The sequence below is a fragment of the Aphelocoma coerulescens genome, chromosome 1 (assembly GCF_041296385.1).
Source record: "Aphelocoma coerulescens isolate FSJ_1873_10779 chromosome 1, UR_Acoe_1.0, whole genome shotgun sequence".
Lineage (NCBI taxonomy): Eukaryota > Metazoa > Chordata > Aves > Passeriformes > Corvidae > Aphelocoma > Aphelocoma coerulescens.
This window is the reverse complement of record NC_091013.1, coordinates 17,000,609-17,025,750: the sequence shown is the minus strand read 5'-3', so window position 1 is coordinate 17,025,750 and position 25,142 is coordinate 17,000,609. Positions and strand designations below refer to the sequence as shown.

Here is a 25,142-nt window from a genome sequence, read left to right as displayed (position 1 = left end):
GGGATGGATAATTATCTGTAACACATGGTACATGAGAGCGAATAAGAATTCAATTGAAAATCACAGAAGAAACCCATGCTGCATCTAAGGACTGGACTCCAATTTCTAGTATCTCATGCCACTACTTTGATCAAGAGACCATCAGGCAGAAATGCATCATTTACATGTAGCCTTAATTGTCTGCTTGGCACAGCTGCTTAGCATCTACACCACGTGAAACATAATCAGAGGGGAAAGCTGTGCCCTCCTTACAAAAGTGCTCAGAAATACTGAGAAGCTGAATGAGTGCCATACCAGTCCCAGCTCTGACGAATCTGTGTAGGAAAAATAAAGTAAGACTAAGTTTCAAGTCCAGATCCTGCAGAGATCAGGTGTCTCACAGGAAATACAACCTCCAAACTGAAAGGAAATATATTACTACCATGCTTACAGGTGAATAAACAACAAATCCAACACCACTCTGGCAAAGCCTATGGCAAACAAAGCTACAATTTTATAAAACTTGTTTGTATCTCTATCACTGCAGATTAAAACCAAGTATTTATGTTGGGATGTCTTTGTGGTATCAATGCATCAGATGCAATTACAGGTGAATATTAATGCAAAATTAAAAGTCATCTCTATATAGTGTACTTGAAGTGAATCCAACTTGTAAACTGAAGACATGAACTGTCCCCACCCCCCCCCCCCCATAATTTAAAAATGTATTTTTAATGTATCTTCAAACTCTAACACATCTTGGTTAGAGTATCCTACATAGAAGATGCACCCAAAACACTTAGCAGATTTTAGCATCTCAATTGCAGATTTAAGCAGCAGAAACAAAACCAATTAAATGCTACAGACAAGAAAGAAGACATAAGCTCTCAGATGGGACTTTAATCAAAATTACGGAAATTAAGTCAACTTTGTCTCCTGTTTCAAGTCTAGAATAAATCAGTGTCATAAAGCAGTACCAAAACATTTCCGTTTACCTCAATAGCATCATCCATTTCTGTGCTCTCATACAATCATTTCAGCTTGTGTCAGAATAAGGAAACTCTTTTTCTGGAGAGCTGTCATCACTTAGGTCACTGTAGCTGTCACTGTTGGAACCAATAAGAATTCAGAAGGATCTAAACCAAATATTTTATTACAAGCCCTCCAACCCATTATGCATATGATAAACACTTTCCTCAAATGCAACCCATTTCCAGAAAACTTCTTTAAGCTCATGCTTGAAGTACGGTATTTTAGAACACCTTCCTCTAAAGGAATGGGGTGAAGTTTGGAGTTTAAGACCTGATGCGGAAGAATGTTCTACCTAATAAATAGTACGTTCAATTTCTTTTTGCTTGGCTCCTGTACTTTCGTTCTACATTTTCCTGGTACTGTGTGTCTATGATCATGGTTAACAACATAGAGAATAAGAGGTATTCAGAGCTAAAATAAAAGGAATTTCTCCCTTATGGTAAGGAAAATCATTGTTTTAACAAAAAAAAAAAAGTTAAGACAACTTTATTAGCTCAGAATTCTTCAATTTACACTTAAATTACAATTCTTGATCTTCTAGTCAGAATTCAAATAATTTTCATTGCACCAAGCAATATCCTGACTGCTTTTCTAGAGGTTTTATTCCTCTTTGCTGTGTCCTGTAAGAAGCAGACTGGTTTTCACAGACCAAACTGCCATGCAAGTGATTGTTTTGTAAGCAGAGAAAACAAGGAAACTGTGAAGAACAGGAACACCACAGTGACTGAGAGAAAGAAGGGCCCACAAACCACATTTTCAGTCAGTATGATGTTTATTGGATCTCCAAGTTTATCTTAAACCCAAGTGCACTTCAGAAGTGCCTCCAACCTCAACCCCTCCCTACTATACTAAACTTCTACAGTCTGCTTTCCAGATACTTGAATTTCCCCAGATGAGAAGCCAGCAAAGGGAGCCCAGGAAACTGACAAATACATTTGAGCAGCAGTAATTCTGGTCAGTCCTGTGACCCTTCCCAGCACATGGTTAGCACAGTACAGGTGGGGATCTCAGACCTCATTTGTGTGGGAACACTGTGGCAGCCTTGGGTACCAACTCTACTGCACAGCTGTCTTGTCACATCTCCCTTTCACCACACACCCCTTCATCCTCCAGACAACAGGAGCCCACTCATGTCGAGTTCTCCATCTCTGGGGATCTCCTACTGAGACATCAAGCAAATGACCCACGCAGACAGAGCCTTATCAGTGGATCCCAGTGACTGCCTGCTGGGTAGTGCTTCAAGGGAGCCATGCAGCCCCACAGCTGGAGATCTTTGATCAAGACTGCACTGTGGAACAGTGAATAAACTGCACTCAGCTGCTCTGGTGCTTGTTACTGAGCATTGCTTGGTAGCCTGAATTTCACCCCCTCTTCTTTGAGAAAAAAGGAAAACCAAAGAAAGAATAGGTAAAAAACCAGACACTTAAACAGAGTGGGACAGGAGGAATGGCACCAACAGTCACCTTGTTTAATTTCTACCTCTGTTAGGAAAGTCTCCCACAGTTATAGCAAGTCACTGTACCAGATTTGTGTAAAACAGCACATACATTCTGGCTGCCCTAACATTAAGACTTTGTCTACGGCATTCTGCCCTTTCTCTGCATGCCACACACACTGCTGATGTGGTTCTTATAAAGAGTGTGTCATATCAGGCTAGTGTGAAATGCTCAATTTGATCATTTCACCAGCTGGTGATCAATTACACAGTTCAAGTGAGGAAAGTGTTGTTAACAGTATGATCAAGCAGGCCAGATGCACACAGACAAACACATCACCAATGTTGTACTTACTTTTTTCTGAAAGTATCCATGGAAACAGGGAACAAAAATTCAGTATTATTAAAACAGTTTTGCATTTTCACATCACAGCAAAATAGCAAATACTATCCACAGAACAGAGAGTAAAACCAATTGTAGAGAACCGCATAATCTTACGACAGCCCTGATTTAAGTCCAAAGTCTTCAGAGAACTTCTCTTTTTTAATTAGCTCTGCTGTCCAGTGGCAATAGCAGCCCAAAAAACATGCCAGAGCTCTGTATACAACACAGTATGGGAATCAGATGTTCAAGTGAAAGTGCTCATGGACCAATGAGGTGAGTGGAGAACTGCCAAGCTTCATCTCCTGGAGGCAGTAAGGTGCTGATCCCCACCCAGCACTCTCATCACAGGTCCTCCCCCACTCAATGACACAGGTTTTAGAGGGATTTGCCCACAGAAGGAGTCATACAGCCTGGATTCTTCTGTGATTTCACCGACTTTACCGCCCCAACTTCCTAAGCCTGTTTTCAGTTTGCCGAAGCTGAGGCTCACTTGGCCACTAGCACAGAGGCTGAAACACTTACTCAGCTAGTGACAATTTTGCTCCTGTTCCTACACTGCCCAATTTCTGTACAAGATCTGACACCACATCCCAGAGAAGAGCTGCATCATAACATTCTTGACTTCTGCAGTACTACCTCGCAGTCTCCCCTACTTTAGGGCTGCTCTATGGGGTGTAAGTCTCACAGGCAGGCCACAGGGTAAGAAAGGTAGGGGAAATACCCAGGTTAGGATCAGCCCTTGGGCTTCAGACTCAGGTAGCTGTCAGTCTCTCAGTTTCAGCTGCTTGAATGATATCTCTAAGCACACCCAGAACCTGTGGCATCATCTTAAAAATAACAACTTGGACCCCAAGGAAACCAGAACTTCAAGAGTTAAGCTGCCAGTGGACTTGAAATCAAAGAGGGACTTGTGAAACTTAGCATATCTACATCTGTGTGTTACAGCTTCAAACCAGCACTGGTGTCAAGTTTCTAAGATTTATTCTGATGTCAAACATATTAAACTCATGTAATCTGAAGGAAAACTGCAGGTGGCATTAACCATAAACAAGCCATCTTTTCTCTTTGGAATAAACGTGTACTTTGTTCCAAATTACAATGAGTTGTACACAGATACTAAACACGAAACCCAAATCGATGCTTCATGCTCACAGTTGGTAATATTAAGTAACATTACTTAAATCTGCTTGCTGTGAAAGTGGTAGGGGTGAGAAATCAAATAAAACCAGCTTCCCTTTATGAAATTCTTTTTCACACTACTGAAGAAACTACTTCTACTGAACTACTACTGAAGAACTACTGAAGAAATATGCTTACATTTGCTTCAGCAAGTTTTCTCTCAGTTTGTGTTCAAATTAATTAGTAATTAGTAATTATCGTGGGCAGGAGCCTGACACCCACTTCATTTTATTTGTAACAATTCTTACAACAGCGGACTCCAACAAAAAGAAGCTACTGAGCATATTTGAGACCACCAGTCCTAAAACCTAACCCAAATGGGTCGGTGGTTTTGGTGGTTTTTTGTTGGTTTGTTTTGTGGTTTTTTTTTTTTTTGGTGGGATCTGGAGTATAAAGAAGTGGCCAAGGATAAAAAAAATAACAAAACTCTATGCAGTGTCACTGCATCTAATCAGTCACTTTAGTTTTTAAGATGAAGAATTTTGGTCACTTTGCTCCTGTAAAATGGGTACTCTTTGAACATTCTGTTTTTCACTTGGAAAATCCAGATCAATATTCTTTAGAAACAAAACATTTGGCAGTTTCAGGGGAGCTTTTCTTTCATTCATTTTTAATGTACAATTGACAAATAACTTCTTTTCCAGAAACATAAGGAATTTAAACAATTATTCAGTAATGCTATGCCCTGCAAGGTGCCAAGCTAAGTGCATTTCTTCCTCAGTGCAAATTAAAAATACATGAAGTACAGAAAAATTTAGTGCAGGCTGCAGTTGTTCAAGTTGTTTAGCTTTTGAGGACTCACTAAAAGGAAATCTGTAAATTACTATCATTTATTTCACCCCAAAAGCTGAATTATTAAATCATTAAAACATTATTTTGAATAAATGCATACTTGATTGTGCAATTGTTACAACTGCAGTCATCCATACCCTTGGTGTGTATTTTTATGATCATTATGTGGTCATAAAAATCATAGATGTAATTTATGGTCATAAAAATTATATATATCATTTATTATGATGGTCATCATGATACAATCATATGCTTCCATAAAACATCATTTCATTTGGGAGTCCCTCAGCACATACCCAAGACTCCCCAGTTCTGACCTGCCAGCCACCTGCACTCACATAACTGGACCTAGGATAACATCTTCATCTGGGATAGGCACCAGCAGCTCCCTACAATCACTGGAGAGAAACAGGCACTTGTAGCATGTAATGCATAACTGACCCACAGAACAGTTATAATGAGCTATTTGCTTCCTTAAAGTGCATTTTCACTTAACAACTACAGAAAAAGACTTGAGGTGAGTAGCTCAGAAGGGTTTTCACTGTGAACATCTAACATTTAAATGACAAAGTTAGCTGACATAATTAACCATTACTAAGTACCAGTATGGCTCAAAAAGGATTTCCTTTAAAATTTTTCCACAGTTTTCTGTAAGAGCTCGGAGAGTAACAGGGTCTTCGTTGCCCCAACAGGGTCTTTGGTGCCCTCACCTGGGACCTGCACCACTGGAAGGTCACTGGAGCCAGAGCACTTGCCTTCTGTGGTGATTGTGTTACTGACTCCTGCCGGTGAGGACACCATCCCTACACCAGGACAGCTCCCACCCCTGGCTCCTGGATTGCCTTCTCTTGCTGCTCTCTTGACAATCTTCAAATCACATTTCCTTCAATCATATGCCTGGATTTGGCCAATGCCAGAAGCATGATGCTGTGCCAAATGGGTTCTTGATTGGGGACAACATACAGGGGACATGAGGCACCAGAATGTGTCACATGGGTTGTTTTCTGTTCTGTTCATAGGTGCTTTCCTCCACAGCTGATCTGGGAGATAGCTGGACCATGATAATGCAGTAAGCACCATATGGGCAAATTTTCTGAGTTTTTTGGTGTTTTATTTAATGCACCACTCCTGTCCTCTGGCCACTTTTGTTCCGTGTCTCTGAACACAGTGCATATGTCATCTTTCATTAATAACCTGCCCAGAACTCAAGAGGCCTCTGTGACTAGATGGCATTGGACTGGTGCCTCACATTAGCATATTCACTAATGCTTTGTGAAAGTTTCTTCTGGCAGTAGTCAGAGCTGCCCACGCTTACTTGCCTAGGAACACCTCTCACTTCCTACATTTCCTCCCATGTACTGGACATTTGTGTTTAAATATTTATCTTTAGCTTATCCTCTTCCTCCAAAGATGCCATTAAATTCAGCAGAGATGACTAAATTCCCTACATATTCTTTTCTCATTTCTTTGTTCTGAATAGCACTTTCAGCTCTAATTCAAATGACATTATTTGCAAATATAATTAATGCACTCTGACTTACTCTTGCAGGCCATTAATAAAGGTGATGGTTTTAGACAAAGAAGAAACAAAGCCTGCTAATGCTAAACTGGATAAGGAAAAAAAACAAACCAAACCAAAACAAGGAACATGGCTTTATTGTACACCAGTGGTTTTGCAACCCATATTACACTGTTCCCAAAGATAAGTCAGTTTTTATTGATTTTTTCAAATGAAACTATGTAAGTCTCAGTAAAAGCCAACAACATTACATGTGAAGTTCTCCTCTTCATCCACTAGTTTCCTATTAAAGCCTTTTGTTTTCTCTTATAAAGCAGTGTATTTTTGGGTATTGTACACTTCAAGTCTCATGTGGTTTTCGTTTTCTCTGTCCTTGAAAATGCAAATGCAAACTAGCAGCCTCCCACCATCTTACTTCTCTATGAAATGGTGACTTCAGTATTTCCATGGAAAGGTTTGGAAAGGTCATGATCTAAAACCATTCACAAGGAAATGAAGTGCACAGCATTGTTTGATGGTTGGGCACTCGTGCCATAAAGCACAAGAGGCTGAAACCACAAAGACAACTTGGGTGCCCAACTACCACTTCAGGTAAATAATTAACAATTAATCATCAAGTTACTCTGATCCTTTGGTCAGTTCTTGACTGCCTCTATATACACCCAAGTTTCTGGGAACTAAATTTACCCCAGAGAATGCATTCCAGTCTCAAACTAGGTATGCTCATGCCTATGTAGGCCTATGTCTGTACCAGACTAGGCCTCACAAAAATTTAAGAGAAGGTTTATTCACTTTCATTTATTTAGGGCACTTTCCTGGAAGTTGTAATGCATCTTTAAATTTATTATTAGCTTTGCTTACAAGCTAGGGCTTCTGTCCAGGTGTCAAACATTCTAAAATTGCACCCTAATTATGGGGCTGTTAAATGTTCTGGAGTAATAGTTTCCTGTTAAGACTCTCATGCTGAAATACAAATTTCCTTTCGTCTCAGGACGTCATCATTCACTCTCTTTTTAGTGTTTATGGCAGCCTTGCATAGGTAATCTGCTCAACTTGCTGGTCTCCACAAATTCTGTTGCTGCTTCCTTTGCTCTAGTCAACAGCACAACTACAACTCATGTGGGCAGTGCTGGCTGAGGTGTGCAGAAAATCCTCTCCTCAGACTTCTTTCAGTCTTGTTATGACATGCCTTAGCTTTACACCTCAATGAAATCATCAATGAAATCATCAGCATTCCGGGGTTTAAGGGTTTACACTGGCAATCTTTCCACTCAGCAGGTGGGTATGTTAGTATGACTGGGTGTGCTGTAACTAGCACTGCGACTCCTTCCTGAACATTCTTCCCTACAGAATGTTCCTCTTTTAGCCTCAAAATGCTTTCCTATTCCAGTGCTCTTTCTCAAGCCACAGGGGTTTTGCTTCATTGCTGTATAACTAGGTAAATAGCAAAATCTGTCATTTTAGATACTAAGTTTTGGGGTGTGGATTTTTGTCTTTGCTAAATGTTTTAAGATTTGGTAGGAGTTTATTCTACGAATACGAAGAAAAAAGAGATGGGTATACATTTTGAATGGTTAATTCAAATAAGTCTAAGTGGGGCACATTCAGTAATGGCTGAAACTTTAGGTCAAGGTTAGATAGCATAGTTGCTACAATGCTAAGGGATATAAATTAGCAGGACACAGCAGATCACCCATTAAAAAAAAGTAATTTTTCTATATCTCAGAGAAATAAATAGGTTTACTTATGAGACAAAGCAGTGTAAGGAAGTATACTGGGAGCTATGAAGCAAGATGAAGTGTGAGCCAGAGTGCCCACCAAAGAGGGTAAGACTGAAGATCACTGTGATGGAAGACTCTGCCTTGCCAAGCACCACAAAAATTTGATCTGTGTATTGCACCAGCAAAGATTTTAAAAGGTAACTAACGTTCTGACCACTACTAACAATGGCAGGCTAAGGTAATAGGAGTGTTTCAATCCAGCTGTAGTTCGCAGATCAGAAATTCATTCTCTTTGTATGTACGTCAGTCCACAACTGGGCACAGTGAATAAAACCTGATATCCATAAAGGAGTAGGGAACCAAAACAGATTGGTCTGGCCTGGCTATTTTCCCATTACTACTCAAACTTGAATAAAGTTTCTATTTCTCTCTTAACAAATGGACCTCATTTTAATAAAACACAAGACTCAAGAAAAAAAAGAAAGAAGCCCAACCCACAGCATTAATAAGTCTGGTGTCTTGTTTAGAAGAAAAGCCAACATGCCAAAGTTGGATCTGTTCAATGTTATTATTCAGTCATTTTATGATTTTTTTTCATTTTTTGTTATTGTGCCCAAGGCTTCCCTCTGACTTATTATTGCTATTATAATGAAATTGTAACTGTTATTAATATCATCGAAATAAACAAGAATTAGTTAACCCTGGCTAAAAAAAAACATTGCCACATTCAATAAGCCAAAGCCTCTGTGTCCAAGAGACCGAGGACAGAGTTTTGGCTGAACCATCCAGTTCTGACTGAGATCCAAACCCTGTAAGTCTAAAGGTATCCCAACTGTTTTATTTAAGGCCTGTCTCTGAAATACAGTATTTATTATTTAGCTACTGCAAAATAAAATCAGTGTTTTATTTGTTGTTGCTATCATCATTCAAGTACAACTAGGTAAGAATTTAACTTCATTGCTTGATCCTCTAGCAAATCTCTTTCCCAATGAAGCCATGGAAGTTAACACAGGAGGCTGCTATCTTCATTTGAATTTACTAAAGGTTTTTTACTTTTTTCTGATTGTAATGTGGGGTTCTGGCTTTAGCCCTAATAGCCTCAGAAAAGGAAGAAGTGAGGAACTGTGCTTCCTGCTTACAGGTTATTTTACACCTGGGTTTATGACAGGCACACACAGCAGCAAGCAAATCAATACATCCTTTTCCTCTTCTGGGCTTCTGAACTGAAGGATGGGATAGTCCCTCCAAAAATGTGACTGTCAAACTGCAGGCAAGCAACAAAGAAAGATTACCTTGGAGACAATTTACATCCACGCTGCAGGTATGCATTCAGTGTCCCAGTTGCTGCTAGCAACAGTCCAAGGTACGGAGGTGAAGGCTTCATAGGTCTTGAGGAAAATTCTGGGTGGAACTGAACTCCCACAAAATATGGGTGATCTACAAGACAGACATCAAGGAAAATTACACAATTTAGGAAGAAGATAGTAGAAAAACTTTCAGGAAAAAACCTTATTGAAGATTTCAGGCAGGTGCCCAGAAGCCAGAGCAGCACATGTCAATTTAAGGGTGAGGCAGCAGCAAACTTCTTTCCACAAAAAGCAACTGACAACAGAGGCAGAAGGTTAGTAGGTCAAACTAAGGAAAAATCATCCTGTGATTCATAAAAACTGAAAAATAAACCTGTACCAACATGTAAGGGTGGGAGGAGGGGGGCACAAGTGAAAAGTCATGAAGTGTACATTTACCATGTTATTTTCACAGTATTTAGATTCCCAGTATCTATTTAGGCATGTCTATTCAGAACAATATGCTGCTTCATCCACTCTTACATCTTCACCTGTTTCTCACACAAAGCACCTTTTTACTACTGCTTCTGCTTCCTTTCTGTCTTCTTCAAAAGAATAGAGGAGGAAGAAAGTTTATATACTCTTTCATGCTGAGAACCTGTTCCTTCTCTGTTTTAAATGAGCTAACATTAACCACTTCTAGTGCCAGGGCACTAGACGAAACTAACTGCAGATTCTTGTTCAAGTTCAGTTTTCAAAATAATTCCCAACATTCAAGGAAATACTCTGCAGTACAGAGTAAGTGATGAGAAGAAATCAGGGGTTTTCTTCTAGGAAGGTAAGCTATATGGTCTAGTATACTGTTCTCTCTGCTGCTGTGTATTAAAGAGAACCTGGATCCTAGATTTATCCCATAACTTCAACAACAAAGCACCAAATATTTCCTGTGGGGATATTTTGCTTAAAAGCATTGCCTAAGCTATCTGGTGTACTGTTATTTCTATGCTCCTACTCCAACCCATTCTACTCCCTATGATGATTGTTTTTCTTTAGTAACCCATCTCCTTCCAGCCCATTGTGAAATAATTTCAGGTTTTACTGCTGCTTTTCTTTCTTTCACAGTAACATGCAATTTAAAATTTCTGCCTGATTGATTTCTCAGTGCTCTCTACAGAAGTTTTTTCATGCAGGGCAGACAAAATAACCTCCCAACACCAGCATGTGCAACAGAGATAATCTGTCAGGAACAAACTAATCCAAGAACATCCATGACAATTAGTAGTTCACAAATTCCCATCTATCCTTTGCTCTCAGATTACTCTCTGTGGCACAGTTACTTGACATTATATGTCAGTGTCCATATTCCAACCCTGGTTCAAAATCACAGCACTGTTCTTCAACATACCATGGAGTGTATTAAATGAATTCTCAGGTGCACCATGCCACAAATAGCACTCCATAGGCTAATAATGGATTCTGATTATGATTTTATGTTTCTGTGCATGGAATTTATCTTGACCAATGGCAATTAGGGGTCACATAAGAAAGGGGAATAAAAAAACCTTGTAGAGTAGTCTGCATCTTCAGGTGCCTGATAATTATCTAGCCAACAGTGACTTAACACTAAGGAGTTAATCAAACATCCAATCAAAATCAAAAAGATAGTTTTGAAAAGCTACTCTGTGTACCATTCAACAAACATATGAAGTGTAACTCTTTTTTATTTCAGAACCTTTTAGAAAAGACATCAAGTCTTACTTGGTAAAGTAGTATTTCCAAAGTATCAAACACTCATCTCTCTGAATCACTTCTGTGAAAGAAAGGAGCTTGCTTTCTATCTGAGTTTAATACTTTTATTTATATGATTCTAACCAGAGGGTAACTGAAAGATGATTGGATGGCACCTTGGGAGGTCTCTATTCCCTACCTCCAGCTCAAAGCAGGGACAAATTCAAAGTTAAATCAGGTTGCTGACAGCTTTGTCTAGTCAAGTTTTGAAGGTCTCTACTGCAAGGACGAAGATTTCACAGACTTTTTAGGTAATATACTCTGTTCTGACAGCTAAATACTGTGCCTACGTGTTGTTTAACAACCTATAGTTTATACAGTTTTAACAGATGAGTAAGTATTACAAACAAGTAAGACACTCACTCTCCAGTTCAATAATTTCCATCCTGTTCCCTTCTGTATCATGGCCAACAAATTTCAAACCTTTCTCTTCAAAGCAGTGAGTCAACTCAGGGTTCACCTGAAACATTGAAAGCAATAATAATTGTCGTTCTGTTTATTTTTGTATTTAACAAAGAGTAGCAGTTAATTGTAATGTTTTTTTACATGCATACAAGAATGAAAAGAATTGGGTAAGGGTTGGGAAATTTTCCTTTGCTGTTTTAACAACTCTGGCATAAATTTGTAAAAGTGGGCATGTTTATTAAATAAAGATATTAATCAGTAAAAGTTACTATGCAACATTCAAAAATTAAAGCCAGGGTCCCTTCTGCTTGCTGCCCACCTGAATCCAAGCAGACTGCATCCCCCCTTTTTTAAATGGCCCACTAGATGTAGGTGTAGACTGACCTCCCCTTCAAACACTGCATTTCAGTGGTTATGACAAAAGCTGTGATTCAGCTCTTCCTTCAAACTGAGGAGCTCTGCAGTGAGCTGTCTCATTTCCTTGATGATGTTCTACCAACTCAGTTAACAGCCAAACTTTGAGCAGGTTTACCACCATCACACTTTCCTCCCTTTTAAGGAAGGTTAATACTGTCTGAATCAGTTATAGCATGCACATATCTGATAGTTCAGACCCCTTTGGAGACACTGATGGAGTCAGACCCCTTTTGAACTACCTTAGAGATAACTCCAGAAGTCCACCTCTTGCCTGTCTCCTTGAATGACAATATTTTGAAAGTATTCAGGCACCTTTTCTCAGATATTTGCACACAGAGGAGTGGTCCCATACAAAGGACATAGAGTTGGATGGCAGGAAGCAAGTGATCTGAACCAGCCTCTGAGCTGCAGATGCCTGAAGTCTGCCCACATTTAGACCACAAAAGAATGTGCACTACCCAAACATAATCTGTGCCTTTAAATAAGCCAAACTGGCCAGTGCATTTAAACATTACAAGCCTTTACTTTTCAAATATTTCCCAGGAGGCCAAGACAGGTAATCTCTAACATTGCTTTCCAAGACCATTTTTCTAGATACTGTATCTTCTCTCCCACAAAAACTGTATACAACATTATTCCCCTCTACTGAACAACTGCAAGGACACCTCAGCAATAGCGTGGGTGGTGCCAGGCCCCTCAGCACAAGAAAGAGATTGACATGAGTCCATAGGAGGTCCAACCACAATGGTTAGGGGCTGGACCACATGCAACATAAGAGGAGACTGGATGAGCTGGATTTGTTCAGCCTGGGAAAGGGAAAGCAACGAGTGGATCTCATGGCTGACTTCAGCTATCTATAGTATAAAGAAACTCTGCTCAGAAATGCATAGCATGTGACTGAGACCAAAAGAGAAACACTCAAGGAAGTCTCCTATTAGATACAAGGGAAAAGGTTCACAATGAAGTGGTTAAGCATCGGAACGAATTGTCAAAAGATACTGTGGATTCTCTCTTCAAAGAGATTCAAAATTAGATGGAACAAAATCCTGAGTGATCTAACTTTACAGATGGCTCAGCTCCAAACAAGGAATTGGACCAAAAGACTTATTGAGAGAGGTTTCTTTCAATCTAAATTATACTATCTAACCACTACTAAATTTTGGTTTATGTTTATGTAAGAAATCTCCCACTAGCTTTTTTTTCTGCCTACCAAGGGAAACACAATATGGCAAGCTTTACTTTTGAGCACAAAGTACATTAGCAGTGCTTACCTCATATCGATGCCTGTGTCGCTCCTCTACAAACATTTCATCACCATAAAGTTTCTCTGAATATACAACAAAAGAGAAATTAATACCAATGTGTTGCTTTAATAGTTACTACAATTATTTCTTGTAATTTAAACCTCAAAAAAGTCACATTTAGCACATGTTAAACATAACAAGACATTATTCATCTCACGGCACTTTTCAGTTTTTCCTGAGTGATGACCAGTTTCTTTTAATTTACTGTTACCTGAGTTTATTCAGGATTCATATTCAACATTCCTTGACTCGAAATATCTTAGGCAAACTAGAATCTAAACAGGCTTTAACTAATTTAAATTGTAAAGCTCAAATAAATAAAAAAATGTCTGAGTGAACCAGCAATGTAAAATCCCTTTAGGGTTTTACAACAGTTGCACACAAAAGATCCAGGGAAGGAAGCCTTAGCATCTGTTCCATTTTAATAGATTATGCATGGCACCTGGCGTAATACCTCCAAAGAACAAACAGAGAATATTGCCTTTCTCTGTTTTCCTGATCTCATTACCCAAATGACTCTTGCAGTCCTCTGTGCGTAATCTTGAACACTCCACATTTCACAGCAACAAGGAGCAAGTCAGAGGTATGCAGTAAACCAGATCTTAATCATATCTCTCACTTATCATCATGGCTCAAACTTTGCTCTCAATTTACCCGAAGATCATTAGGATTACTACCTTGCAAGAGGGTTGGTACAAGAACTAGACTGCCAGGAACAGCCTCAAAAATTGCAGAATAATAGTACTGCCATTTTTAAAAAAATGGTGTATGTCTTAATTTTAAGACAAATTACTTATGGGATAATACTTTTTTTCAAAAGTAGTATTTCCATTCAAGTTGTAGAGCATAACAAAAAGAAATCAGATTTCCTGATTAAACTACCAAAGCTTTTTGACTCTTTCTAAAGAAAGATCTAAACAGACCTAAACAGCTCATAAGATTGGTCAAGAGTTACAACACATGTTAATTTTTATTAACTTTTCCAAGAAGTGTTTAGGCCACAGAACAACTTGGACATTGTGATATGCACATCTGTATCACATGTAGGCAAAGCATCACCCAGGTTAGTTAGATCACTAGTATGGCCATCTCTAGAAACACAGATTTTTCATTAAATGTGCATATTTATTACACTTTGGTTTCCTGCTGAAGTGGATGTCATTTTTAAACACTCGGATACATTTCTTAAGTTCAACATAGCTAAATAGAGAACAGCTCAGCTCAGTATCAGGGGCAGGGAAATAAAAGAAATATGCACATATTTAATCAATAGACAAGAAACTACGTTTGACACAATTGTAGCATCATCTGTATTGCTACTGTATAAAGGGCTGATTAATAGGAGACAAGTATTACTTCAATTTTAAAATACACATAGATCAAATTAAACAATTTTTTCTATATTCTGGGGTTTTTTTATTTTGTTATCTGAAGCATCCTGTTACAGCAAATCATGTGCCTTTCCTGCAACAGATACTTTGCTTTCCTGAAACAAGACTGCTTCCAAGGCCAGGCTAGAAAATAGGAAGAAAGTACTCTGACCTTCCCAAGAATATAATGAATTAAACTGCCATGAAATGAATTTCAGTTTTCTCAACATTTTACTCATTGTTTTTAAAAAAGCATTAGACCCTAACTGACAGTTTCACTGGGAGTTACGGATGTCTCTCATTTCTTTTTTACATTCCAATTCTCAATAAATGCAAATAACAGGATCAGAGTGAATGAGCTCAGGGAAGCTGTCACCCAACTGTTTGCTTTAGGTTATAGCATTTTTGATTTTCCAGGTTACAAAGTTCCTATCCAAAAGGCAAGTCATAAGAGCAGAAAAATAACTTACTTAAAACAGAATTTTCAGTTTTGAAAACTGTCCTCCTCTTCCCCAGTCTCATTGTTCCTCCCATATCTCCAGGATTGTGTTCTGGCATGTCAATAACCTGTAGAGAAAAGTTGTATAGACACTGTTTCATCCAACAAATAAAAAATCCCTAAAACCAGCTTGCCTTGCAAGCTGTACAGATGTATAAATGGAACTTCATGTATTTTACCTCCAATTCCCAATTATTATTTCTCTTTGGTTTTCCTAATGCTTTGTTCTTCAGTACTGGCAGTGTAATAGACTGACAATGTTAACCAATTGGTGACAAACTTTTTCAATTAATGTTAAGGTTAACAAAAGCAACTTACTGATTTCTTATTTTAATTTTTGGGGTAGAAAAAAACCCCTTCCTTTTAAAAATTATACTCAAATGTTACCAATAGGATAACTCTGCCCAAAGCTATTCTTTGTGCTAGGAGTCCACAGATTTTTAAAAATTCAAATTCACAGACCCAAAAAATCCACCAAGTGATAAAGACACCATCTCTGGAAAAACAAAGTCCCTGAACCTCACAGTGTTAGAGGCTGAAAGATTATCCTGAGCAAATATTCCTGTAAATTCTGCCATTTCTTATATTGCTTTCTTATGCTAAGAGGCCCAAACAGCTGTGTTATCAAGTGAGAAGACAATCTCCTTCTTGGGAAGTGGGAAGAGGGGAAGGGCAGGCAGCAGCAGAGCGAAGAGGAAAGAGGACACTTGTAGAGAGACTGTAATGTTGTAAAAGCAGAGTATGAGAAGAGTATGTGTGTGCTATTTCAGATTAGAGATGTAACTAATTTATCACAGGAAATGGAAAATCATTCCCTCCCTGCATTCACCTCTACTAAAGGGTTTCTCAGCTTGCTGAAGAGTTCACAGAATACTGGGTTGCCTTGTATGAAGAATATGCTATTTAACATAAAATTTAAAGACAAGGATATACAAATACTGGGTTTGAGGACTGAAGCAGATAGGTCAAATGGCTGCTACGTGGGTCAAGTGAAACCCAGGCTGGTGGGATTCAGGGCACATGAGAAACCACAGCTTAGTGGAAGAAGTGCACTTAGTTTTGCTCAGTTTGAAAAATGCTGCAGGGTCTCACAACCCAGTTTAGAGGAAAGCCGTCCAAGAGAGGTAAAACAATTCAAAATTGTAGAAAAATGAGCCGAAGCTTTGACCTACATACTTGTATTCACATATACACGGTCAGTGAGGAATGTAATTGACAAAGAAAAGTTCTAAAAATACAAATATTCACATATATGGGTAATCTAGAATGGATTTTTATTAACCTTAATTTGCCCTCTGTGAGTAATGAAAACAATTTCTGATGATACACTTCATAAAGTGAAGTTATTCAATACAGGCGGGATAGTGGAAAGTGCTTAACCTTTGGCCTTGTGCCAAAGCATTTCAGCTGTGTAATTATCTCTGTACAAGCTTATACCTTCATAATGTTATTTATAAGCTATATGCTCATTATAAAATGTCATGAGCAGGAGTTGTGATCAAACCAATGGGATATTACAAATCCTTCAATTACCACTCAAATCACAAAGGTGAGGACTGTGCAAGACACTGAGCTACCCACCCTTCCACAAATTCAAAAAATATAAGAAAACCCGTTAATTGAATCCTTATTATTTTAAAAGTATGAAATTTACTGATTTTATTTCCTTTCATTTAATTTCACTTTTTTCCTGAAGTAATGGCCACAAAAAAAAGAGGGTATCAGAAACAGAGCATCTGTTCTGCTGAAGCCTTCTGTCATCCTCTGGGTCAGACCCCAGCGTGGAGCTGCAAGCCCTGCAAAATGGCCTCATAAGGAAGATTCAGGTAAGTTTCAACACCAAGTGTGTGTGTGTATGTGTTTTCAGCTCTCCATCTTTCCCAATACTTTTAGATTTATAGCAAAAAATGGACAAGGTTTGACATATTAACTTTTGTGGTCAGGTGACAAAAGGAGCTACTTATGAAGTAACACCTTGGAACTACTTTGGCTGTGTGGCTCAGATGAACTCCAGCAACTACAACAGCACAGCCCTCAATGTTTACATATTACTTGAGTTTCTCTGCAACAAAGTCTGTGCAAGAAGCTTTTGAAACCAAAGTGGCACTGCTGCTCTACAGCCCAAAGGAAGTAACGAGAATCAGTAAAGCAACTCATATTAATGAAATATTTTGCCATATTATACAGAATTTATTTGATCAGAAAAAGGTGAGCTTTCAAATAGTGGTCATTTCGAATAACTGTGCAACTGAATAGATTCTTCAAAGAGCTTATGCTTCCTGGCACAGAATGAATCAGCTCTTCCTATGCATTAATTCTTTGAAGGGTAGAGAACAACACAGAACAGGCACCACAAGCAACAAAAAATATCAGTAGGGAGGATGTAAGAATAGACAAGGCATCAATTAGGTCTTTTTTACCCAAACTTCAACTGCCAACACTACAGGGATTTTATAGAGTACATGTATTATACCAGCCAGCAAACATGAAATTAAGAATGAATCACTGTAACACCATACAAAGCACATTCTAGATATAAAGCAATCTGATCAGTATTAAATCATGTTACTAATGAATAGTGACTTCAACTATTCATGAATAGAAATCTTCTTTCAGATATCTACTGCTTGGATTGTTTCATTGCTGTTAGAAAACATATAAAAGCTAATGAGAAAACCTTTCAAGCCCTGACACACAACATAGAGCAGCCAAGGCCCTGAAAGCCCCACACCTATCATTTTAGTAATCACCCCAGGACCATTACATTTTATCTTTGTTTTGCCTCATGTCTTGCAATGCCATTTTGAGAAATACATCTACTCTGGTTACCTTGGCAGGGGAAGAGGGGGTGTGGGGGGTGCCTGGTTGGGTTTTGTTTGCAGGCCTGGTTTTCCAGGAGTTGGGGAGGGAGACGAACATTACTTGATTTGAACAACTCATTGCTGAACAGCTTTGGAAGCATGTTTTTACAAGTGTGGGGTCTGGGTTTTTTTGTCTTTTTACCCTGCCCTTGACTGGTGAGCAAAAGATTTATCAATGCTGAAATAAATTACTACACATGTAAGTGCTGATCAAAGCATCAGGAGATGCCATGACCCTGGAGATTAACTGAACCCTGAAAAGAGGCTCCCAACACTCAGCACACAAGAGATGTGTAGAGAGAAAGTTGACAGGAGCAGGGAATACAGTGACAGGTACTGATGAATACTAATCCCTGCTGAATACAAGCTGTGGAAAAAAAATGCAGCAGCACAAACTGACAAGGACTCAACCCAAACTTAAGGAACTAATCGTTTTATTGACTCTTCCATCATTTCTCTGCAGGATTTGTCAGGACTTGCTAGATTTGATCTGATCAATCAATCACAAGTTCATCAGTAAACAAACCCAGACACCTACAAACGGGATGTTTGTATTAACATCTACTCTGTTTTAGAAACCAACTTAGTACAAACATTTTAAAGAAAAAGCTGACAACTGCAACACTACTACCAGTGGCAGTGAGAGCTTCCAACTTGGCATGGAAACCAAAAAGACAGACTTTCCCTGTTCATTAAAAAGAGGGTTACATTTTCAGTTACTGAAAGAATGCGCAAATATTACATCTGCCTTTTCCCCCAGAGATATCCTAGCTCCAAGCAAACCCCATCACTGCCCACCTATCTAAAGCACTCAGCCCACTAGGACTGAATCAGCTGCCAACAAAGCCACTTGCAGATTTCAGACTACTCAGTGCTCCATTACTCTGACTGACATAATTCTGTTTTTAAAAAGATGACCACCATCATGTGTAAGATCAAAGCAGAAATCATTAACAGCTGATCCATGCAGTTACATACCGATATGAGTAACCAGCCTGAAAAATCCTGTTCTCTACTCTCTTTACAGCACAGTATCCAAACATTCCAGCAAATACCAGTTTAAATTTCTTAAAACTCCTAAAATCCCATAGAATACTACTGTCAATTATTTTCCAGTTTGGGTGATCATCATCTCCACAGATTTGCTGTTTCCTATTTTAGAATTAAGTAACTGCCATGGACCATTTATTTATAAAAGTCTAAAAGCTCTCTAAGGATTCTCTCTGAATAAGCAGAAATTCTGCTACAGAATGTTTTGTAACATTTTCTCTAGAAGAATTCATAAAGGGTGTGGCTTCTTTTCAAGCAGTGCTTACTCACTTGTAAGCAGAGTGCAGCGAACTGAGGAAGTTAATGGAGATGTTGATATGCAAAGCCCATACAGATATTGCTTAACAGCATTTTGAAAACTCATTCAAGTTATTCCAAATGTATGCCACAGAGTCAGCTGAAAGACTTAATCAAGCAGAAAGTTTCAGACTGTTAGCATTAGTGAAAGGCACAGGACTGGATAGTGCTGGCTATAGAAATACACTGGAGCGTCAGTCACGCAATGCCATGAAGGGCAGGATTTGCCACAGACTTGAATAACTAAAAACAATGTGGAAGAATGTTCTCAGACTTCAGACTGGCCCATATCACATTATCATTAATGACTGAATACTAATTTAATTTCAGAAAGATCAGCAAATCTGTAGCTAGGAAAAATCCTTCATCTTATCACATACATCTTTTAAAAATCAGAACTCTGTCACTGTTTTTGAAGGGGACTTATCCAGCTGCAATTCCTAGTAGGTGAAATTTTGCCCTTACTAAATGCCCTTAAATCTACATCAGGTATATCAGAAAGAGGAAGGCATGAAGCAAGTCTGAGTCTCTGAGCATCCTAAAGCATCCTGGAGAGTGAGATAGAGCTTGGTGCTCTCGTCATCAAACATCCCAGCCACAGTGGTGAGACAGGAACAATCAAACACAGCCTGTTTGAACAGTACTGTGCTTGGATGGTCTCTGACTCAAGAGAATTATTATATCCTGCAGGCAACTGCCATGGAAGACTGCGCCACGGACAAGCCCCATTACCTAAACCACACAAAGCAGCCACACAAGCACGAGATTGTCCCTGGTAGAGACAAAGAACAACACGTGTTTTACCCTCAAAACTGTCCAGTGTTCTATGCTTGCCCTTCCCTGAGTTATCATGCCTGAGCAAGCATCCATTCTACTTGTTTCTCATCCATTAATAGAGCTGTGCTAGTTAGAACCACTTCATTATCAGTTATCTCTGCCTTCTGCAAGCAAGACAGAAGGAAAATTGCTTACTTGAAGGAAAGTAAGCAAGAAAATGGATTATTTCAAGTGTCACTACTCCAGACCTTCACTAAGGAGAATTACTGAGATCAGCTTTCAGGAAATGCTCAGTGCCATGTCCTACACTATTCTAGTACTTCTTGAAGAAATTCTGTTCATCTGTTGTAAAAACCACTATCCTCACAAGGAAGATGAGGAGAACTAGCAACTGTTCTTCATCCCATTTCCCTAAAGTAATGAGACCACCACCAGACTTTTAAGAAAGACTGCCTGGATTCCAGCCACTGATCCCCCTCACAGACTGGCGTAACCAATCATTCTGATATTCTGTCCACCTTACAAATGTGCTCAGTGATGATTTGGTACTTGATAACCACGGACACAGAAACTGAGGCATTTCTTTTAGAAAGCAAGTGAATGGGCAGCAAGTAGAAAATTACAGATTGACCCATTTTAATTCTTATTCTAGTTGGAAAGTACTTTTGTTGTAGTGTAAAACTTCCCAGCTAAATGTAGAGCTGAGAACAAATCCCTGAAAGAAGTCCTGGATCAGCTGATAGACACCTGTGGACTATTTATTTTATTTACTGGATATGGAAAAACATCCTATCAAAAGCACAGCTATTTGAATAGGAAAAAAAAAAAAAAAAGATAAGGTACCTTAGTTGAAAAGTTGAAAAACACACTGGAAGTTTTCAAGTAAGAGCTCTACTGACACAAGAAAAAAGTGCAAATGCTATCTAGAGCGTGAAATCCATGTCAGTTTTAAGAACACAAACATGAACATCTGTACTTTTTGTGGTTTTGCTTCTGTTTTAAGAGAAATTACTTTTTTTGTTTCAGCCTGATAAATTATTTTTACATTATCAGACAACACATGCTTGATTGAAGATTAAACAACTTCTAGCAGCTAAAGTGATTTCACCAACTAGGTTTAGTTGCATCTGATTAATATATCATTAAATTGAGGTTTTAAACTGAAAGAAAAAAGTACACAATCACACTGGTTGGTACTGACAAAAGAAATTGCCGTACTTAAAATTTGGAGTGAATTAATGAAACAGAAGGAAAGGATTCTGGCTCCATAAGGATTTCTCTGCTACAGATATGTAGGAAGCAGCCCAGCACCGCTCCTAATTAGGGTATCTTGCTTCATATTATGCCCAAAGATCAGTGGCTGACCGTCAGCTTAATGGCTAATTGATCACCTTTTGAAACAGACATCAGAATTTAAAATCTGACATTTCCATATTAAAAAGAATTTTTTACTAGTTGGGCTAAATTGGTATCTCTGATGAACATTCTATGAAAATCAGACGACTAGAAGGATAAACAATACATTTATGCAGAAAAAAATGCTAATTTTTAACTCTTTTAAGAACAAAATACCCATAATGCAATTCAAGATCCCAGGGAAAAGCAAAGTAGTGAGAAAATATCTTGAAATGTGTTACAAGACACCACTGAGCAAGCATGTTAAATTGCTACAAGGTATTTTGCAGGCTGTATGTCTTTGGGAAAAAATCCCACTACAGATAACTTCAGATAGTTGTGAAAGTAAATCTTGATCTACACCCAGTGCCAAAATCTTGCACCAATCTGATTGCTTTAACAAGCAGCTCAGCTGAGTCCACTCTGGAAAACCACACAAAGCAGCCAGCTCATGCCAAACACTGTAACCTTTAATTGAAGCAATTTGTTCTCATATACACGTCTATTTTCTCTTCAAACTGTTCTTTTACATTTAAGCTGCAACTTTTTAGAAGTGAAAATAGATGTAGATAATGAAGCAATGTAGATAATGAAGGCTGGAGTAGTTCTCATACTAATTTACAGTATAGTCATGCTTCTTCCTACCTTCCACCCCGTTCTTTTCTTCATTTACATCTTTGCATTCTGAAACAGCATCTCACTAAGGATCACAACCAGGAAGAACATTGTGCAAGCTACAGTAACTGGTGTTGGAAGGCATGCAGGATCACTTTAACTGTTTAAACCAATTCATATCTACCATGTAGATATCTTGAAATATTTTACATGCATTTTTGTATTGTCATCCTTCTCTCTTCCTCTTTGAAACCTCCTGGTTTGGTTTAAATCCTGTTTAGATGTCATGCCAGTTCCCTCTGCTACCTACTCCCCATAACAAAGCATACAAAATGAAAGGCCCTCTAGAACTGAAGCTGACCACTCCATTATTTAGATCCTCCCACTCAATTTACTAATTTGAGAAATTCTAGTAATGTTAATCTTACGGATTAAGAGAAGAAAAGACATATTATAACAGGGAATTTCTAGGCAGACATCACTCTGGCACAATCACTCTAATTTTAATTACTATTCTTGTCTTCCATTGCACGCCCAGAACAATAAATGTACTTTGACCTATCAGCTCCTTCATGTCTGTAACTTTTCCTAAATTACAGAGAACATGAATGCTGGGTGTCTTGTTAGGCATACAGTACTGACATTTATTCTTCTGGAAAGCTCTCCAGCAACAATGAATGGGATTTTCTTTCCCCTATGAATTCAATAGCAGATTACTTCCATGAGTCCTTACCCTCCCTCCCACATATACATCATAATGTTTCTCATTCCAGCTGAAGAACTGGAAGAACTAAAGGAAGAGCTGGATATCATATAATGGCAGTCAAGGTGCTGACTTGTAATTCTAGGATCTTCTAAATCCTATCATTTCCTATTGTAAACTATATTAGGAAAAAAAGATAGCATAGGGGGATAATTACAATGACACAACTTTAAACAGATTATCTTGCAAGTAAGTACTTTGGCATTTTCATTACTGTCTATCCAGCAACAGTAAACATCTTATCAGCTTCAGAAAACCAAAAGGAATGATATATATTAATATCATAGCAGAGATTAATTACCTTGATTACCTCTGCCAAGCATTTCAGGGATCTTTGAGACACATGCTCTACATTACAATTAATAGCTTCCTGCTTCCACTTCAGAAGAGCTTCAGTTGGCCAAAGACCATTGTGTCTGAAAGAATCTTAATTCTGAAAATACACTAATTTTTATAAAATTCTGAAAAAAACACTTATGACCTACAATCCATTTTTTTTTTATTTCAAGTAGAAACCATGATGTTTTCCTTCTGAGCAGGATCCCTCCTGTCTCACTTTGTCTGTTCTACTTCCCCCAAACACCTGATAAACATCACTGTTCAGATCACAATTTAATTCTGCACTTCTTGTGATCTTTTCCCCCAGCACATTAGCTCTATTTCCTTCAACATGAAATGACAAGAATTCTTTGGAATTTGCTTTCCCTAACTGTGTTTACAGGGTACTGTCATAGGTTAGCAAGCATAGTCCCAGAAGGGATGTCCTTGCCAAGGGGTGCTTACAGCTTCCTCTATGACCTGACAGAACCTATCAGATGGCCAGTTTGAATATGGACAGTTCTTTGAGCCACTTAAAGTAGTGACCATCTCTGTGACGCACACTTAAGAACAGTAAACCCCGAGGCAGAGTCTCTCTCTCGTTTCCGGAGCTGGGACAGGTGGCTGCGGGCCCCGTGCGGGGACCAGCGGGCCCGGCCAGGCCCTGCTTGGGCCAGGCCAGGCTGGTCCATGGCCATCCTGGAGCCGATGGACCTGTTCCACCCGCGGAACCCCCCCCCCAGCCCTGCTGTGGGCAGCTGGAGCAGCTCGGCTCCCCCCCTCTCCACTGTGATAAGCCACATTCCAGCTGCAAGGCCGAGGTGAGATTAACCCTTGTAGTGCTGTGAAGAGCTGAAAACCTGAGGGAAGAGAAAGAGGAGATGCTTAAGGCTGAAATTCTGTTGTGAAGCTATGATATATCAGAGTATCCCATTGTAATTTCATGAAGACATGGGGGGTGGAGTGTTCAACTTGTACTTGTTAGCAAAGGCACCTGTGCCGAGATAGGCAGATGCTGACGCAGCTGTAATTTCATGAGAAGTTTGGACAGGGAGAGATGGAAGCGATGAGGACTTTGCTCCAAATGGGAAAGGAGAAAATCTCAGTTCCTAGAGATGCTCCCAGAGATAGTCGTAAAGATGAAGATGAGGAAGACCCTTTGCTCCCAGGGAAGGAGAAGAGCCTCTGTTCTTAGAGATGAAATGCTCCCAAAGATGGGTGAAGAAAACTTTTGTTTCTGAACGGCTCAACCTTAAAATTGTACCCCAAAAACCTTCAAGAGTGGACCCTCGAAAGCAGTTGTGGGAAAAGCTGCAAGTTGGGGGAAGGGATTCACATGTGAGCAGAGAGACTCCTCTTCCTAAATGGACTGAACAAGGTTATTATGGAAGTGGTCAACAGACTGAACATCTTAAGGGTTGTCTTTTTACATTGTCAGTGGGAGAAGGGAGGAAGGTGGGGGGAGGAGAAGAGTTCTGAAGGTGTGGTATTTCTTTTCTTCTTTTACGTCTGTTAATAAACTTCTTTATATTCTTTCAAGTTTGGTGCCTGCTTTGCATTTCTCCTAATTCTTATCTCACAGAAGATAAACAGTAGTGAGTATCTTGGACCAAACCACTACAGGTACAATCAGGGGGTCAAGTTCAGACAGCATTTAAAAGGACAAGTGGCTTGACCAGTTGCACCCATGCCACCTAGATCAAACACTAATTGCTTCCATCCCCAAAAGGGCGCCAGTCAGCACCACTGGGATGCCTGGATTCATGTAACGAGGTCCAGAGTTAACATGACAGTACAGACATGCCTTTGCAGTTCTTGTTTGCTAACAGAGCATAAAACCAGAATTGCAAATCTTCATATTCATTTTTAGGGATGAAACTGGCACACGCTTTTAAAATATAAACCAATAGGAAGAGCTACATGTGAGGAAGTAAGAAGAGAGAAGCAGAGAGGAT

General features: G+C 39.1%; 1 protein-coding gene across 2 annotated transcripts in view; it reads right to left on the bottom strand.

Moving 5' to 3' along the window:
• Positions 1 to 25,142, bottom strand: part of CTPS2 (CTP synthase 2) — a 62,922-nt gene that overhangs the window by 2,285 nt on the left and 35,495 nt on the right. For both annotated transcript variants that reach the window (XM_069003000.1, XM_069003010.1), the window contains 5 exons: positions 15,083 to 15,179; positions 13,210 to 13,265; positions 11,480 to 11,576; positions 9,335 to 9,479; positions 975 to 1,085 (listed from right to left, as the gene is read on the bottom strand). In XM_069003000.1, coding sequence (XP_068859101.1) covers positions 1,016 to 1,085; positions 9,335 to 9,479; positions 11,480 to 11,576; positions 13,210 to 13,265; positions 15,083 to 15,179 — 465 coding nt within the window. In that variant the 3' untranslated portion in view covers positions 975 to 1,015. The remainder of the gene's footprint in view (positions 1 to 974; positions 1,086 to 9,334; positions 9,480 to 11,479; positions 11,577 to 13,209; positions 13,266 to 15,082; positions 15,180 to 25,142) is intronic.